Raw genomic sequence first — 19,149 nt, forward strand, 5'->3', positions numbered from 1 at the left:
GTTGGCTTTTTTAAAATCCTCAACACTAGTTACCTGCCATTACAACTATCAATGTGTATGCCCCCTCGCCCCCCCCATTCAGTATGTTCCACATCCCAGGCTGTAAGCTCCTTAGATCCAGGCTGATTCTTCGGTGTGTATTACTCAGTCCTGCTCCCAACCCTATCCTATGCACAGAGCAGGCCCTCTGCAAACAGGATTGGAATAGTATTAATAACAATAATTGAGGGGCTTGGAATGACAGCGTGATCTTGTGGTTCCATCTTTGCTGTGACTTACTCTCAGTCACCTTATGGTTCTGCACGTGAGTGCCTGTAGAAATAGCTCAACTCCAAAAGCACATGGGATGAAAAACACAGCCTACCAGCAGGAAACCAAACACACAAAATGCACAACTGATCCCCAAACCATGGATTGTTCTTTAAGAAGGAGCAGTGAAAACCTATCTGGAGTCCAGTACCTTTATATCTGGTTACTACAGCTGCGTTGACACTGAGAGGCTCTTGAAAGCTGACAGTGAGTGATGTGTTGCTGGCTACCACGAGACAGACATTGGTCGGCACCTCAGGGGCTCCTGGGACAGAAGGAAAAACACAAGGATCTTAACACAGCAAATCCTTTTCAAACAATGTTTCTGCCTCTTCAAAGGGTCCCCTGAAACACACACTGTGGAAACATTTGTTTGTAGAGCCTAATAGCTTTTGCTTTTGAACATTTTCATTAGAAGTCTCAATGGTCTTTATTTGTTGCCATCTTGGTCTGATTTGATCCTCAGAACGTCTTCTGAAGGGGTACATAATACCAGTTAAGCCTTCCCAAAGTATTCGGGAAACACAATAAGAGATTGGCTGGACCAATGAAGAGGAGGCAGAAAGTGTTAGCAGGGACCAACTTTGTAGGTGGAGACCATTACATTTCATAAAGTACTTTGATGTAAATCAATTCACTGGAGACTTTTTACAACCCTGTTGGGTAGAAAGGACAAGTAACAACATCCCTTCTTTCAGGTGGAGGAAGCTGCAGCCCAAAGAAGCCAAATTACTCGTTCAAGGACACAGTGAAGACAGCTAGGATGTACGCCCATGGCTTTGGAAGCCCGATTCTCGGCTCTTCCCAGTAGGGGATGTGAACCCACCTTTCTCCCATGCTGCCTTCTATTACACCAACTAGTATTTTTCTAAGAAAGAGTTCCTGAGCAAATGTCATGTCCACTAACCTCAGGTTTTAAGAGATTTCCGATGGTTTTAGGTATTCCTTAACACCCAGAAGGTGTTATGTAATTTAGCAAATTACCCCCCCGCAAAGTGGCATCAAATCTAAAAATATGACTTCTAGTATTAATCTGCCCTGAATGAAGCACACTAGCAAATGGATTTAGTAAAACAATTGTTGAATGTCTTGTTTTTTAAAAAAGCAAACATGCATCAGCATTGCTGAAGAGATTGTTAATATTAAAAGCAATCTTTTATTAATGTTTCTTAAGTTATTTGCTTCAAGAGAAAGGATCAGGCCTAGTTTTGGTACTTAGCATACAGTACTACTTCAGAAAACAAGATTTTTCACTGGTTTTGGTCTTTATCACAACTTAGGTTCCAAACTAATAAACTGTCCTTACCCTTATATTTAAATTTTTAATATATTTCTAATTTTTTGTTGTTTAAAGAAGATCACCTTTTGGAATAAAAGTTTAATATTTCACAAGTGTTTAAATTTTATATATTTTTTTATATCAGAGGCAGCACTAAGTAGTACCTTCCAGTGCCAGTATTATCTAGACACAAGGCTTTCTTAAACTAACAAAAAGAATTCGTAAAGAGAATGGAAGTGCAGACAAAAGCATAATTCATGGGTTGACTGTCCTCTGTAGCCTGTATTAACTGAAGGTCAGTTCATATAAGCACTACATAAAAAATGCAGTAGAGAGTTGAAAACAACTTAAACTTGAGCTTGAAGCAGAAACTGGACAAATAGGCAAACAAAATATTTTTCCACCTCCACATCCCAAAATATAGCCACTTAGGGCATCAGACCGTCCAGGTCATTAGGCATTAGGGCATCGCGGGTGGAAAGTGCTAGATGAGTGTGACGTGGTGGAGAGAGGCCAGCAGCACTGAAGCCTCATGGCTGTGGCCAGAGGACCTATCAGGAGCCAGAAAATCAAGCAAGACAAAAGGTCCTTTTACAGCTTCCCAGAGCCCTTGCTCCAAACAGGCTGACAACGGCCATCCATGACCCTGTAGTTACAAAAAGTCAGTAAAAGAAGGCCTGGCTGTCTCAAACCCAGGTTTGGTTTAGTTAAATGTAGAAGTCCTCTGCTTATACTCACTGGCATGTTCGAAGCCCGTTTTCATGCGTCTGTAGAGTCGATATCTCCACTCCCAAGCTTTCAGCTGTTTCTCTTTCTCTGTGTTGTCCAGACTGAATCCTTCATTCTCCACCTGAGCAGACAGTTCACTCACCTTCTCCTGGGCTTCCTGCACCAGTGTGTTGAGGTGCATTGCTCGGCTTTCCAGGCTGACAACTGAAGGGAAACAAATGGGGTGATTCCTTTGTCCTTCTGAGGAAATGCTACGTTACTGGCAAGATATCTGAGAATTTACTGTGAGTTTTAAAACAATGCCTGGTGAAAGTGGGATCTACATTGGTTATTAACATCTTGTTATGATAAGGTCTAATTAGTGACATTTACAACTAGGTTAAATGGTAAATCTCTCAAATTCAGACATTCCCATGGCTTCTGGCCCTCTGTCACACGCACCACGCATAGCTGCTCAGCACAGTTAATTAGAATCCCACTACCTATCAAGAACCCATGAGGACCACTTCTAATCCAGATTGCACACATTTGTTTCCATGCAATAGTCCCTAGCAATAGTCATCAATGAGACAAGCTGCATTCTGCCAAAGTTACTATTTTTTTTTTGGTAGAACCTGATTCAAACCTTCTGCTCTTATCACTTTCTGTGATAGCTCATAGACATAAAGACCTTTTTATATGGGTGTCTTAGTGGCATAATTCTGTTAGTAGTAGTCAATTTATTTATTGCTAATATAATATTCTACTGCTGCTACAGCAAAGCTAGTGAGTTCTGATGCCTGGATGACCTGAGCGTGATCAGACGTTGGTCTCTGACCGCGGTCTGATTGCAGGAATGGTCTCTGGAGATACCCATGCCCGAGAGAGCAAGTCCTACGAGCTTCTCTTGCCGAGAATGTTTCTCCTTTACTCACTGCATGCTAGTCTTTATTTGATTTGCATCACGTCGTTTACCTGACTCACCCTCGTGTGAGTGAACTTGTATGTCAATGATTGGCTGGCTCACATCTGGGTCAGGCTGGGAGGCTGGTTCTTGTGGTGGCTCGTAGGCACATGAGGGCCCGCTGAGGCAGTCACTTGGTCACTTCAGAGGAGCCCTTTCTGGTTGGCCATAAACCGGGGAAGACAGCTGTGGCGTGGGCATGTGGTAGGGGGTCCAATAATGCTACAGATCAGAATCAAGTTCTGTGGCTCTGTCCGTGAGGCATTGGACACTCTGTGACCAAAACGACATTTCCCCCTGGTGGGTGGGAAAGAAATCCAACCATTTCATTCTTCTAGTGAAGGGGGAAAAGACTATGAAGATAACTCAAGTGAAAATGGGTTAGGTGCATTTTGAAATGGAAATTAGGTGGTTATATATTCATATTCTCTGTGTTCGTAGGCATGTTGGCATTAATTGCAGGAAATGGATGCTAATTTATTATTGCTCCTGCTCACCATCAGTCTCAATTTATTTACAGATGAGGTCAATGAAAAATTAGTTCAGTCTTTCTTTCTCTTTCTTTCTTTCTTTCTTCTTTCTTCTGAGAGTTGCTGTGTAGAACACTCAGGACTGTGTCTTGCTGCAGATTTGTCACGGTTAACGAATGTTGCTGTAGCAGTCAATCATGTACTCTAAATACTGTCACACTTTTTTTTTAAAGCCTCAGTCATGAGCCATGACAGAAAAATAAACAAATAAATATAAAGCTAAAAACCTCTTTCACTGAGCAGCTACACTAGGCAGAATCCCCCGGGAAGGCTAAAGGAGGCCAGAATAAATGATAACATAAGTGCTGTGGACGTAGGGAAGAAATGATGGTGTATGAACACGGAGGTTCTGGAGAAAAAAAATACACATACACACACGCGGGTGCCTACTCCAGTGGAAAAATTGGCCATATTAGTAGCCTCAAGGTGCAATTTCCTGGAGCAGTGAGATTGACAAGTCAGTGCTAAATGCTGTTAATTTAACTAACTTCAGATTAATGGTAGAGTCTGCTCTGACTGAAGCCCGCAAACACAGTCTCATTATAGCCTTGCAGGGACGGTCCTAAATATAGGCATTGACAGTTTAAAACAAATTCGTATACATTTGTGTATTTTTAGACATAGGTTAGGCGTCAGAGTTTGTGTCACAGTTTTCAGGTTGATTAATTGACCCAGTAACTGCACCCTCTCCCCACTCCGCCCCCCTTCCACTCCAAATTATAGAGAAAATGGGGGAATTGTCCTTGCTAAGTCATTCAGTGAGCTTTTTATTGTAAGCCTGATGTTTGAATTGCATGCATGCGTCAACACTTGGGTGATAGACACACGATTTATAAAAATAAATTTTTCTAATACTATGAAATCCCCCCTATTAATTTTTATATCCACAACAGTTATTACTGGTGTGAATTCCAGGTGGCATTTCAGATGGACAGCTTCTCGTGAGCTATGCTTGGCTCCCCTTGAAATTTTTCCTTCTTTCTCTAGCACAGCACGTTTTGTTCCTACACTTTCCCTTGCCTCCTAGGCTGCAGACTTGATGCCGTTTGACTTGTAGTGGGTGATGGGATTCTACATCTTCAAGATAAAGCATTGTGCCTCTTCATAGACTAACAAGGAGGATCAGTAGAATTTTACAGCCAGGTAAGTTTTCCAAGGTCATATGGATCCCTGTACTTCTCAAACTGGGGTACCTAGAACACAGCAGAACATGGCGGTGGTGTTGGTGGGGTGCAGTGGACATCTCTGAAGCCACAGAATGAATATATGCATCTCCCTGGAGCATCACATTTTCCAAGAAGATAATGGTGAAAACACATTATTTAGGAATTAAAATGAACACTTCTATTACAGAGGAGAATGGAAAATTCCCCCCAAAACTGAAGATTTTTTTTTTTTTTAAAGGGAAACTTTTCAAGAGAAATGATTCCTTTTTTTTTTTTTTTCCAGGCTAAGTCCCTAGGTGCCCTTGGGAATATACTCACTTGCCTCTGTTAGAGGTAATTCCATGCATGAGTTGGAGAGGCAGTGACGGAGCCAGTGGTTTCCAGCCATTTCACCAAGCAAACTTTTTATTATTTTTTTTTCCTATGGATTTTTTAATAGCTTAATAAAACACTCTCTTTTGAAAGATTTTCTTTATTGACTACCAAATCAGCTGACTTATAAATTAATCATTTTCTCCCTATTATTAATGACCTATATAACTGCCAATAGAAGCATCTGTTCAGAATGAGATAATCAACCTAACAAACCGGGTTAATATATTTTAAACAAAAGCAGGTAAAAATGATCATTATATTAGACTGTATAGCTTTATCTTGAGTAATGGTGTGATAGATTAGGCTTTTTGACCCCTCTGGGACCCCTGTTCCTATTTTTGCCACCCCAGGATAAGAATGTTTTCAACCCCCTTATTTTAACATGAAGAAACTGAGACCCAGGAAGGTGGGATGATTATCAAGATTTCCTTAAACTCAGTAAACTTCTTCTAAACCAAATGGGATGCAAATTAATCTACTATTTATACATTGCCGTTTTCTAATTGCTATCTATATTTGACACGAGACTGGTGAACTCATTTTGGTTGGTTGGACATAGAAACCAGAAAGGCTATGTCTATTTTATGATAGATTTTCCTTCTCTGATTCTTGGATCCATTCCCCTTTCACTTCCACCCTCTGGATATTTCCCCCTTGAGTGCAGAACTCCTGGATCTGTTTGCAAGGTTTGGTCTTTTCTCTCTTATTGCAGTTGATCCCTTCTCCTGCCAAGCAACGATCGGTCTGTGCAGTCACAGCCAGCACAATAGAGGGTCTGTGAGTATGTGGTGAGCAGTCGGGCTGGGGCAAGACCACTCGGCAGCTCCTGAAATAGGCTCCATGCTATTGTGGTGTTTAATTATCAACATCATTTCTACCACCCAGTGTTTCTGAGTGGATATTTGTTATGAGACCTGCCCAGCTAATTAACTAGAGGGTGGGAGTATGGGGAGGGGCGGGCACTTGGTGTTCAAAGAATACAATTACGGTTACTGTTTAAATCCTGAGATAAATAAAGATCAGACTGAGTGGATTTTCTTCACCATCAGCATCTAACCTACAGATCACCAACTACTTACTTGCCTATTTCTCAATTTCACCTTTGCCCTTCAATTGGTGAATTTGGGCCCCGTTGACAATTGCTTAAAAGATTGGAAATATAATGAGGGTAAAAATGTAAACTGATTTTATTTTTTTTAATTGAGTCTTTTAGGGAACAATTCATTTGGCTCGCTTGAAAAAAATGAATACATTTACCCATGACTAATGATATTCCATTTTGTAATTTAGCAATAACTTTCTATTGTTATTAGCATTTTCCTTGTTCTATTGATGAGAAAAACAAGGCACTAAGACAAGCGTTTCATCTCAGGTTGAAGGATCCTTCAAACCAGCCTTAGGCGCCTTTTCCTTTAGAACCCTTGGCCCTGTATGAGTTCTTCCATGAGGGGAACTCACCAAGGTGGCTTCGTCCATTTCACTTTTAATTTTAACTTTAAAGAGTTTAATTTAATTGTAAAGAGTTTCCTTACCCTGAGCTGAAATCTGCTTTCCTGTTATTTCTAAAATGGAGGTAAGGTGGTGAAAGGGCTTTGAGGTCCTATAAAGCAAGCACTGCCCCTTGTGAATATATGACCCTAACCAGTTACGCTGCCGCCATCTTGAGCCCAAGGGTCTCTCATCCCTGACAGTGGCATAATAATAGCAGCAGCTGTGTCACAAGTTGTGGTAAGTTAGTGATAATCTTTGCAGAGAAGGCTTTCAATTATTGGAGGTTTGTACTGTTATTACACCCAATGATCTGTGTTATATTTTTTATAGGCACACAAAATTACTTGTTTTTATAAAATTGCTCCATATTCTTCCATTAAAAAAAATCTTTGCCCCAGATGAAAATTTTCTTCTCCAGCTACCATTCAGAAACGTTATATACTAAATGGTGTCAATTTCAACCCTATCTGTTATTTCAAAGGAGAAAACAAGGTCACTTAGGTATAAACCTTGCATTGTAAGCCAATATCCTCTGGGCAACCAAGAATAGCAGTTAATAAAATTTATCTTTGCCGATCATAAGTGACAACCTTCTAACAACCTCACAACTGACTTGTTTTCAGGTATGAATGTTGAAATAATATAGAGGTATTCCAATAATTAAATGTTTTTTAATTCAAACATTTTTTTACACCAGAAAATTCAAACCATAAGTTTTAATTTACCTGTCTTGCTAAGCTAAGGTTCAGGACTCAAAATTCACTTTGGCTTCACTTATTTTCAGGTTTTCCCAAGGACTTTGAGACTTGTGGTTCCAAAAGCGTTTTAGAGATTTGGAGATTAAAGTTTTCATTTTAATTACCGTGTAACTTTCTTCTCCTAGAACTCATTACACTCTGGACATGGGGCTCTGGAGTGTTTTTTTTCTGCTACTTTCCATCAGAATATGATTCGCAAACTCCATACTATACCGTTTAGGTTGGAGTTGTGGTTCTTTAAGAAGTCAGAGCCTCTGACACAGAGAGGGGCTTACTGTCCAGGTCTCCCAAACTCCAAGGGGCAAATGGACATTTTCTCTAAAACAAACACACAAAACACTGGAAGAACTTATTTAGGATATACAAAGCAGATTACCGAATGATGTCATAGGGAGCTTAACTATGAAATAAGATAACCACATCTTCTCGAATTTTTCAGTACTGATAAAAATATAGTGTGAGTCACATTATTTTAAATTTCCTAGCAGTGACATTAAAAAGCAAATAAACAGGTAAAATTAATTTTAATATTATACTTGCTAACTCAATAGATCCAAAATATTATTTCAACGTGTGATCAATATAAAATTATTAATGAGAATCAGAGGAGGGTGTCTCTCTCTTTCTCTTTTTCTCTCTCTCATCACTTAAGCCTTGAAAATTTTGCATTTAGAACACCTTTTGGACTGGATACATTTCAAGTACTCAATAGTCATATGTGGCTAGTAAGTGGCTCCCATGTTAGACAGTGTAGTTTTAGAACATAAAATTCTACAAACTTTAAAAAGTGCTGTATTGGGCAGCATTTTCATAACACAAACTATATGACAGATGGATAAAATATTTAAATTCTTTACTAGAAACTCTTGGGTTGTTTTATTTTGTTTTTGAGAGTTATACTGGCTATATTTTGTTTTGACCATTTATAATACGCCAGGAAAATGTTTTAAAACTATTATTACATTTAATTCTCAACAATCCTAGATAGGTAGTGGGATATCCAGCTTCCAAGAGGGCCCCAGTGATCTCTGTCTCCTGGTATTTACACCCTCCTAACTGTTCCAAGGTTGGTCTGCATGATCAACAAGATTCAGGAAAAATGATAAAATGTCATTTTTGAGATTAGGTTATAAAAGACACTGTTGCTTCCAGCTGGGTTGGTCCTCCCTTTCTCTCTCTCTCTCCTCCTCCCACTCCAGTCATTTGCTGGGGGAAGCTAGTTGCCACGTCAGGGAGCAGCACTATGGAGAGGCCCATGCAGGAAGGAACACAAGTGTCTTGTCAACAGTCACTGCGAGTAAGGCTGGAACTGGCTCTTCTAGATCAAGGATCAAACGAGCCTTAAGAGGATTGGATGGTTGTTGCGGGAATTCAGGGATGGGAACCTAGATGGTGAGTTGTGTGCGTGTGCACACACGTGTGTTGGGTGGGCTATCAAAGGTGCCTTCTAACTTTATCTATAATGTTTCAGTTTTGACAAGGAGAATGTATTCAGCATTACATGAATATTGAAAAAAAAAACCAAAGAATGAAAAGACAATTATCAACTCTTGAAGAGCAGGTGACTGTAACGTAGGCCACTTGATGTCTCAATAATTATTTGGAAACATAAAAAAAGATCAATTTACTTGATAGTTAATAAAATCATTCCCTTCAAAATAAATAACTCATTCATACCCTTAAAAAGTAGCAGCCTTGGGATTCATTCAATTCAACTGCACACATTTATGGAGTGTCTGCTATTTGTTAGGGATTTGGTGATGAATGAGACTGACTCGTTCTGCTTGTGTGGAATTTACATTCTAACGCAGGGGAGACAGAAAATAAGCAAATAAAAACATTGAGAAAATATATCGTAATAAGTGCTATGCAGAAAACTAAAGTCAAGTGATGTGATCCAAGTAAATTAACATTAAAGTGACTTTAGCCTTTGGACTTGGTGGCCAGAGAAAGCCTCTGTTGAAGATGTGACATTTGAGCTGAAATATTAAGGAGCTGGCCATGTGATGATAAGACTTAAAGCACTCAGGCATCCCAGCATAGGAACCAGCAAATACGAAGGCTTTCAGTGTGGCACACTGAAGGGATGGAACAGAGGCTGGTGGGGCTGGCACATCGTGAGTGAGGGGTGAGCAGTATGAGATGAGCTTTGAAGAACAGATTTGGAAGTTAGGGTGACGATTTGTAGTCTCATTTTAATGAAGCCGATAAAAATATCTGGGGACTCATTCTAGAGATGTGTCTAAGGCTTGTTCTTCACATATTCTTAACGGTTGCAAATCTTTGTCCTTTGAGGGTGGATTTGATTTCAGGAAACCTCTCTAAATCAAGTCTGGTGAACATGGAGGGTGATGACGGTGGGCAATGCTGTTTTGGAACAAAAATCAGGTGTGACTCTAAGCAACGAGTCAGATTTTCTCATAAACTGGCTCTGAGGACAAATCCAAAAGTGTTTAGAGCAATGGCAGCACTGTTGGAGCAAGTGTGGGGTCTCCCATGAGGACCATGTTAAAGGATAACATTCGTTTGGATTGTAGACTTTCTGGTGTGTTTGTTTACATAAAGCCAGCCTCATTAGTTTATAGTCACACCTCTTAGACGTGCCCTGAACCAGTCCCAGCACCAACATGATCCCCCGACTACTGCAGAAACTGGAGGTGCATCCTGACAAGTCTGCCAAAATTGTAACAGTGGGGCCTGTTGGTGACAGTTACTCTGCAATTGCATTTTATGAAGTACCTGAACATAACTAATTCTGGGCGACATTTCCCAGTTCCATAGGTTGTATCCGAGAGAAAGTGAGAGAGGAGTTCGCAAAAAAAATGCAGACGGAGAGGAAAAGGTCTGGAGGGAAGGGCAGAAAGACTAAAAGCGAGGCGCATTCCACCATTCTTACCTCTATGTTATTAAACAGTGTAAAAACGAAAACAAGCAGGCTATGTCTACAACCAAGTTCTGCAATAGCACCTGGACGATAACAACAGCAACACAACAGAAGGTACCCCAAAGTATAAATTACTGGAAGATTTAAAGGTTTTCTTTCCATACAGTGTGTGTGCACTGCACGCACACACACACACTCACACACACACACACACACACACACACACACATTATGTATGTATATGTGCTAAAATGCGATACCTGCAATTCCCAGCAGTTTAAGACAGGGCTTAAAATTACAACTGAAAATTTCTGAGCACCTACTATGTTCCAGGTACTGGCCTCAAAAGACGAGACAAAAATCGATGTGAGTGACCATGTTTGCACATGGTCATTATCCAACAAGAACTAGCTCCTTTATGGTTACTGTTTACAGAGCCTAAATGATGCCAAATAAATAGTAGCCTCAGAAAGGCAAAAGGACCTCATTGATGATTCAGCAAATTCCTGCTGGAGACTGTTGCACTGTGACTTGAGGTGGGGGGGGGGGCAGGATATGAGCTAGTCAGAAGGGAGGGGTTTATGACTGGGGACTTTCCCATATGGTGACCTGTCTTTCTCAGATAGCAGCTGTTTAATTGGGCATGAGTCATGGTGCCTGGGATACTGAATGGATGAAACAAAGGCATAGCCCCCAGGCGTCCTGAGGCGCCTCTGTACATTAGCTTTCCTAAGGCCAGTCCTTTCCGATTCTGTGCCTGTGTCCTGAGCTCCGCGCACAGGTCTGAGAGGAGGTACTTGGGATTCTACTTTAATAATGACCGATGTTTTCTTCTAGAAGGAATGAGTGTTACTTTGGGCTGCTTGCTGAAAGGTGGGAGGAACAGAAAAACAGTCGCTGAATAAAGACAGTAGGTGCATCTAATAGGCAGGTTGGAGTTCTATATATATTTAACTTTGGGGCAGTGTACAAGTTTGGGTGGCCACTTCATGAATAAGGAAATGTACATGGTTCAATGTCAAGCCGTGTCTAGAAAGTATGTAGTTCTGAGTCAGGGGCTAAAGACTGGAAGGCAGGTCTGACCAACGGCTTAGGAGTTTAGTCCCTAAACTCATTTGTGTCTTTGTGATTCCCATTATGAAATGGGGAGAATTACAGAGGACGTTCTTCTGAGTTGTGTTGGGATCTTTGGTTGGCATAATGGCAAGAGTATTGGGCTAGTATTTAGAAGGAAACAGTAGGGGAAGGGAAGACAGAAAATGAACCCTGTTAGAAACCCTGAACTTGGCTTTGAAATATTTGACAGGTAGCAGAAAAGGAAAAGATGGAGAGTCAGAGAAGGAAGGAGTCGAACATTTATGGTGTGATAGTGTGTTGATGTTTTTCCACAAATACCAAAGAATTTAACATGGAAGATCTAGGTTCAAATCATTCCTCCACCACTTATTCGCTTTGTAGCATTGGGTGAATTATTTGACTTTTCTTATTCCAGTTTCCTCAAATGAGGAAACTTAACTCCCGTTTCACGAGCCAGTTGTGAGGATCAAATGAGATGATGAAAGCAAAAGCGTTTTTGCAATGTGTAAAACACTCTAAGAACTTAAGACCTCATTTTTTTTTTTTCTCTTATACTCTGCCTCTGCAGTTTCTGGGGAACAATTTGTAGCAGGTGTTTGGTTATCTGGTTCTGGCCGGCAGACTGTGGTTTTTCTCATGAGCTGGCTCATACTCATACACACAGGCAATTGTTTTTCTTTTGTACTTGATATATAAAGTGAATTAAAAATCCCTGAAAGCAGATTGTGTTCTTCTGTCCTGCCTCTCTCCAACAGGAATGACACCTTAGTGCATAGGACAGAATAAAGAAATACAGCATAGGATTTTAGCAAGCAACACAAAGGGAAAGATGCAGGGCCCAGTGGACACTGACCTCCATGTTGGTTGTTTGGAAAGGCAGTAAGTTTGCACAGAAGGATCCCAGAGGCATTGGTGTTCCACAAACTTGGGCTTGAGTTCTTGGCATCCCTATTAATTTGCTAAGACGTGTGACCTTTGGTCAGTCACTTCGCCTCTCAGAATAAAAAATTCTTCTTTGAAATAGAGTAAATAAGACCATCCTGAAAGGCTAGTATGAAAACTGGAGATAATATATGTGGAGACACACGTGGGAGTCTATACACGGTACTATCTCTTTGACTTGTTGGGTGGCCAAGGTGACTTAGATGTCATATTTTCCAGAGGCTAAAACGTGGATTTATCTCTCACTCTCCTTTACAATTTTATGAGGATAATTGTGGTTATCATCTTAAAAAGAATGAGAAAATCCAGGGATCCTTTGCACAAATTTGCTTTTAGTTTAACTAGATATTTAGTACTTGGGTTCTTTTATGGAGATTTAATTATACACAAAGGGGCTTGGGGAAATTGGGAGTCTTACTGGTTTCACAGAAAATGGAGAATTCTTTGTAGCCGCTCAGGTAAGTAGGACTAGTGTTTCATCCAGCTCAGTGCAGGCAACATCTGGATGAATGGTCTCCTTGTTCCTATAGAATGGAGCTCAGTCTGCATTCTCTGTGTTCAGAACCTCTGATTCTCCACTGCTCTCTCACTGGATCTCTGGGACAGACCTCATTGCAACATAAATTGGGAGGTAGCAAATCAGCCTTTTTGATGTCTTCCATCCCGATTTGCCCATCCCTGCTCATCCTCCAGTTCCACGGAAAAGAAGCGGCACTTTGATGATGGAGCTCTTACCGAAGAGTCCCAATCCTGCTGAAACCCAAATCCTCACTCTCTTTGACATGGATGTGGTGAGCTTAGCATTTTTAAAATACAGAGTTCGCTGATACAAGGATCCGCCTCTGTACCTAGTCTTTGGGCGGTTGGGGCTTTCTGAAATTTAGGAGCAGAGATGTGACCTCTAATTATATACTTGCTTGCTTCTCTTTCAGCTTTCTGGGTCTCAGCACTTGGAAGTAAGTGAATCAGTATTAGTGAAACTAACAGTTTGATGAGTTTACTTTTTTCTTTTCGGAAACATAAAAACTGTGGCTCAGAGCCATTGTGGTCATTGGGTCAAAGAGTTTGCACCATGGGGAATGTGAGTGCCTACCTCAGAATGTCGCTGTGAGGATTAAAGGAGTGACTACATGTAGAATGCCCAGAATAGTGCCAGGCACAGGGTAAGGCTTGTGTGATTTTATCCCATCCCGTCCTGGGCGGGGTTTGCCATCAGCCCCTTCGGGTGTATACTTCAAAATACACCCAGAAAGAAGCCATTCACAAAAGGCCATCTATGATATGATTCCATTGATACGAAATGTCCAGAATAGGCAAATATATCGGAACAGAAAATAGATGAGTGGTTGCCCAGGGTTGGAAGCAGTGGGGAGGTTGGCGTGATAGCTAACGGGTATGGGGCTTCCTTTGCAGTGATGACCGTGGTCTAAAATTGTGGTGATAGTTTCACAATTCTGAGCATATACTAAAGACCATTGAATTGTACACGTTAAGTGGGTGAATTGTACGGTACGTGAATTATATCTCAATAAAGCTGATCTTATAAAAAAACAATGAGGTCTTAAGTTCTTAGAGTGTTTTACACATTGCCAAAATGCTTTTGCTTTCATCATCTGAAATATATCCAGAATTCTACCCTTATTCACCACCAGTGTCACTGCCAAGTTAGTCCAAGGAACTGGCATCTGTCTTCTGGACCACTAAAATAGACTCCTAACTGGTCTTCCCAATATCACAATTGCCCCACCACTGTCTATTCTCCACAGAGCACTGTAGTTATCTTTTAACATGTAAAGCAGAGTATGTCATTCACCTGCTTAAATTGCTCCACTGTCTCCCCATCACACTTACAATAAAAGTGAAACATCTTACTGGCCTGCCGGATCCTGAATGATCAGGTCCTGGTGACTTCTTCCTCAGTGATCAATCTCCCTTGGTCCATTTGCTTTGGCCACACTGCCCTTTTTGTTCTTCAAATATGGCCTTATCATTCCTGCCTGCTCAGCACCCTTCTATCTGATGTTCACTCTGCCGAGAATTGGACCCCGTATCTTCTTGTGTCTCATTCCTTGATGTCTAGGACTGGGCTCAAATGTCATCCCATCAAAAAGGCTTTTCTTGCTCAACCCTATTTAAAATAGTTCCTATTCCACCAATCTCCAGCCACTCGTTCATTTTCTTCATGGTGTTTATCACTATTTGAGTTTATATTTTATTTACTTGCTTATTGGAAGTTCCCCCCAGTAGTATATAAGTTCTATGAGAATAGGGATTTCGTCTTGCTCACCATTGCATTCTTAGTAACCAGAACAGTGTACTGTCCTCAGTGTTTGTTGAATGAGTGAGTGAATGAATGAAGGCATTATATCGACGATGGACACAAAGACACTAACACACACCTACTTGTCTTTTTCTCTGTACACTTCCTATTTGATAGCCTCACTTGGAGTAATTTACATTGGGTTACATTCTTAGAAGGATGTTCCTTTGAGGTTCCTTTTCAATACCATTCAGTCTGTTCTATTTAGAATGTAACTTAACGTTTAGAATGATAAGCACGATCACTATTTGCATGAAAGCCCATAAAAACATGTCAAGGATTTCAGAGCCTGTGCTTAGTCGACCATTCATGCTCCACAGGTCAGCTATGGCTATGTCGGTGACATAAAGCTGGAGTCCAGCCTAAATACTACACGTTTCTGTTCTTAGGTTTACTTACAGTGTGGACTTTCTCTGGCCCCCGTCCTCAGAAGGATCCGGGCAATGGGTACATTGTTGGTCATGATGGCAATATCCAGAGGCGTCAACCCCTCACTGTTCGGCGTGTTGAGATCGAGCTCTTCTGCTGTGTACTGACACAGGAGGATCTGAACAGCGTCCATGTCCTGCTGTTCCACCGCCTCAAACATGGCTTCATTGCCCTGGAAGTTCTGGAGAAGCACAAAAGCAGGTTAGCACAGTGCATAGACTAGTATGTCTTTGCATTCCCACTGATAGGTGGTACAACTATAGTTTATCCCAAGGTCTCCAAAGTAAACACTGTGCTGGACCCTCGTTCCATCACTTCTGACGGACACTGAACAGATATGTACATTTAGATGCATCGAGACAATACAGGAGAGCATGGCTAGTCTATAGATAAGAGCAAACATCAGCTTTTCTCACACCAGTGTTCACGGAATACTGTTCAATCAGAGGTGTTCTATGGAGAAAGTAGTATGCGGTCAAATAAAGTTGGTAAGCATTGGATTAAGCTAAGTAACTGCATTACTTTAGTCGAAGACCTCTCAGGGTCTTTAATCATTTTAACACGTAGTTGTGACTCTCCAATAGATGGGAAATATGACCTGTTTCAAATATTTGTTCATAGAACCCATTTTAAATTGCATTTCTTTTAACTACCCTTGGAATAATGTTCTACAGAACACAATTTGGGAAATGCTGCCAGAGATAACATAGCATGGGTAGTTTAAATTGTGACTGGCTTGGAATTGAGAGTACACTTTCTCTGTCTCATACTCATCCCCGCTTTGGATCCCCACATCTCTACTATTGCTCAGACCACTATCATTCCTCCTTGCCTGGACCATGGCAATGACCTGCCAGGTGCTAGTCTTAGCCTCCTCCAGCCCATACTCCATACTGAGACGAGAGTGATCTTTCTAAAATGTGCGTTATGCGTCACTTCCCTATTTACAAATCTCTAATAGCTCCACACCACCTGCAGGCTGACTCCCCAACTTATAGACTCCTTTGTGCTAACCTCTACTCTTTCTCAGCCCAGAGCCCTGACTACTGAACAGCTGACGTTTCTAAGCCCTCAGGTGAGGGGCTCAAGAGGTCGTGTCCAAGGAGGGCTAGGTGGCAGATTGTTTGGGGGCCATGAAGGACCAAAAGTTGAATATTCATAAAGATAATACCCAGAAAGAGAATATGGTTCCTTTGAAAAGTTCATTCAGAGGATTAACAGTAAACAAAGGAGAAAAGTTGTGGAATTCTCTCAAACACATATTTCATGGGAGAAGAGCAACACATACATTATTTACACATCTATCTGGTGTCTTCTCCAAAAGTTTCTTGGTCTTTAAAAATGTTGAAATGCCACTGGTCCTGACTTAGCATAGGAATCACCTGATTAAAATATGGAAGGTCTTCAGTGACCAATTATTTAGGTTGGCAGGATTTTATTTTTAGTCTCATCAAAAATAGATTTTCCCTATCAAAGGCTGCAGGTTGTCTTAGCTGAGTACGTAACACACAATTTTAAATTTGGAGAAAATACAAAGCCATTATGCAAATGCTTGTTTTGACAATCGGTACCCAGGGAATAGAGTTATTCTGGTATGCAGCTCTCTCTGCTACAGGACAATTTGCCGAGTGGAAAAGTGTTTTGTCGACAATCTGCCAAACTGAAGAGCCTCTGATACTTAGGCCATAACTCAGCAACAACCAAGCCCTCCCAGAAGATGAGTTGGAAATGAGAAAATAAATTTGAAAACAAATGAGTGCAAAGTTAAAATGCTGTCCTGTCCACAGTTGTGTATTTGTTTGTGATTCTTAGTATGTCTAATTTTTCTTGTGCCATATTTGCTCTCACTCTTAAGTCATTTCCTCCTCCATGCTTTTATTGGCAAACTCTAGCATGCTTCTATCTGAAAAGGCTGGGTTCATTTCTGTTTTAAGCTCAAACAAATGGTGCCATTACTCCCTGGAGAAATACCCTTACTGAACATGTTAATATTATGCCCTCAGCGTGTTCTGAGGGCCAATATAAGAAACCATTATAAGAGAATGTTTGTAACATCATCACTGCCATTCTTAATTCTCCATTACATAATTTATTATGACATCTTATAAAGGCCAGAGGACTTAGTAACAGAAAAATATTCATTTCTCCTTATAGACTGATATACTTTCAGCTATCAGCTAATGGTGTGCTATAACCAATTATGTTTCCCTTTCTGTTTTGACTAGGAACTCAGATAAATGTAATGATAAATTTTAGATACTATATTTGCCGAGGTTTGGGTATGTTTATTTTTCTTTCTATACCCATTGTTTCTTTTTTTTGATTTTTCCTCCCTCTGACCCTTCCCCTACCTTCCTTCTCCTCCTCTCTTCTCCCTTTCTCCCTTCCTTTCTTCTTCCTTCCCTCCCTTTTCCTTCTCTTTCTCCCTTTCTCACTTGCTTCCTCCCTTTATTTCTATCTCTATCTCTTTATTTATTTCCCATTGTATAATACGAGTATATATATGTATTTTGGGCTTGGATTCTGTCTTGAACGACTTCGGAAAGCATATGGGGCACACATTATAAACAAATAAAATATTGTTAATTATTCATTCAGTATATGAATGAACACTGGAGCTCTCAGAAAGCCTATTTAATGTCATATTCCATATTTGTCAAACTATTGTGTGTGTGTGTGTTTTTTTTTGATCTATTAGAGAAAGAAAAACTAAGGGAAAAGAAAGGGAAAGAAATTAAGACAAAATCTCACAATCACTCATACTTCAGCTGACAACAACATAGGTATGTGCAGTCCCTGTCTATCCTGACTTCCGCATTTATAAAATTACAAATGTCAGGTTCTGACGTGAATGTCAATCTTCTGAGAATCTCTCTGAATCCAAACACAACTGCACAAATCAAACCGAGATAAGAATAAAAAAAGTTTTATTACCACCGAGGTCTTTCTGAGACTCAGCCGGTCAGTTCTTGTTCTAAAATAGGCCTCATCAAACGAAGAGTGGCTCCCCTTCAGTTTCTCGGAGAGGTTCCTGTACAGGCGTTTGGCAGCATTGGGAGAGGATGGAGCGCTATGTTTTTTTGACTGACAAAGATGTAAATTCTGCATTTGTTGGGTCATTTTCACACAGCAGTTCCTAAGAGGAGGAAAATCTGATATTGTAGCATTAACACAACAAATTTTTAAGTTGACACAAAATTTTATCATCTCCAGTAACCATCTGGAATCCCAATAAAATATTATAGCTGGAAGGGACCCGAGAACTCATCGGATCCAGCTTTTTCATGTAATAGATGAGAAAGCTGAAACCCAGGGAAAGGAAGCAGCTTGTTTATAGCCACATAGCCAATTAGTGGCAGAAATGAAATGACAACTTCCATTTACTATATTAACATATACATTTACATACAAACATACGAGTATATATGACATGAGCCTCTACTCAGTCTTTTGATCTCTATCTCACTGGGAGGAAGCGTCTCAATTCTATAACCAGGGAGTCTGTTCATTTCCTCTTGGGTATATGTAATTGGTATTTTCCTACTTACCTCCTTCTAGATGCTGCCCTCTGTTGGGTATATAAGAGAATGTGGTTTTTCCCTGCAGATCCCCCCCTCTCGAGGTGTTAAATAGTGCCTGTGTTCTGAGATTTGGTGAACTACCCTACCCAGTGCTCAGAGAAATTCCCAGAGGGAATTTATACCCATGGGCACATCCCTGTGCATCCAATACTCCAGACAGTGCCCTCCAGGGCACTCACTATTGGCATTTTCTAAGTATTAGTTGACTGCTGTTCCACAAATCTCTAAACAGGTCCCAATATCATACCCAAAGTAAGTTTCCAGGAGATTAGCCATGCCATTTCAAAAGCCATCCACCATTAAGTTGGGTACTGCTATTGAAGTATCGATGCTAGC

General features: G+C 40.6%; 1 protein-coding gene across 1 annotated transcript in view; it reads right to left on the reverse strand.

Moving 5' to 3' along the window:
* Window positions 1-19,149, reverse strand: part of ANKFN1 (ankyrin repeat and fibronectin type III domain containing 1) — a 287,775-nt gene that overhangs the window by 111,989 nt on the left and 156,637 nt on the right. Inside the window, 4 exon segments of the mRNA XM_033091652.1 lie at window positions 461-574; window positions 2,327-2,521; window positions 15,203-15,413; window positions 18,167-18,368. Of these exon segments, the coding sequence (XP_032947543.1) occupies window positions 461-574; window positions 2,327-2,521; window positions 15,203-15,413; window positions 18,167-18,368 (722 nt within the window).

The sequence above is a fragment of the Rhinolophus ferrumequinum genome, chromosome 21 (genome assembly GCF_004115265.2).
Source record: "Rhinolophus ferrumequinum isolate MPI-CBG mRhiFer1 chromosome 21, mRhiFer1_v1.p, whole genome shotgun sequence".
NCBI lineage: Eukaryota > Metazoa > Chordata > Mammalia > Chiroptera > Rhinolophidae > Rhinolophus > Rhinolophus ferrumequinum.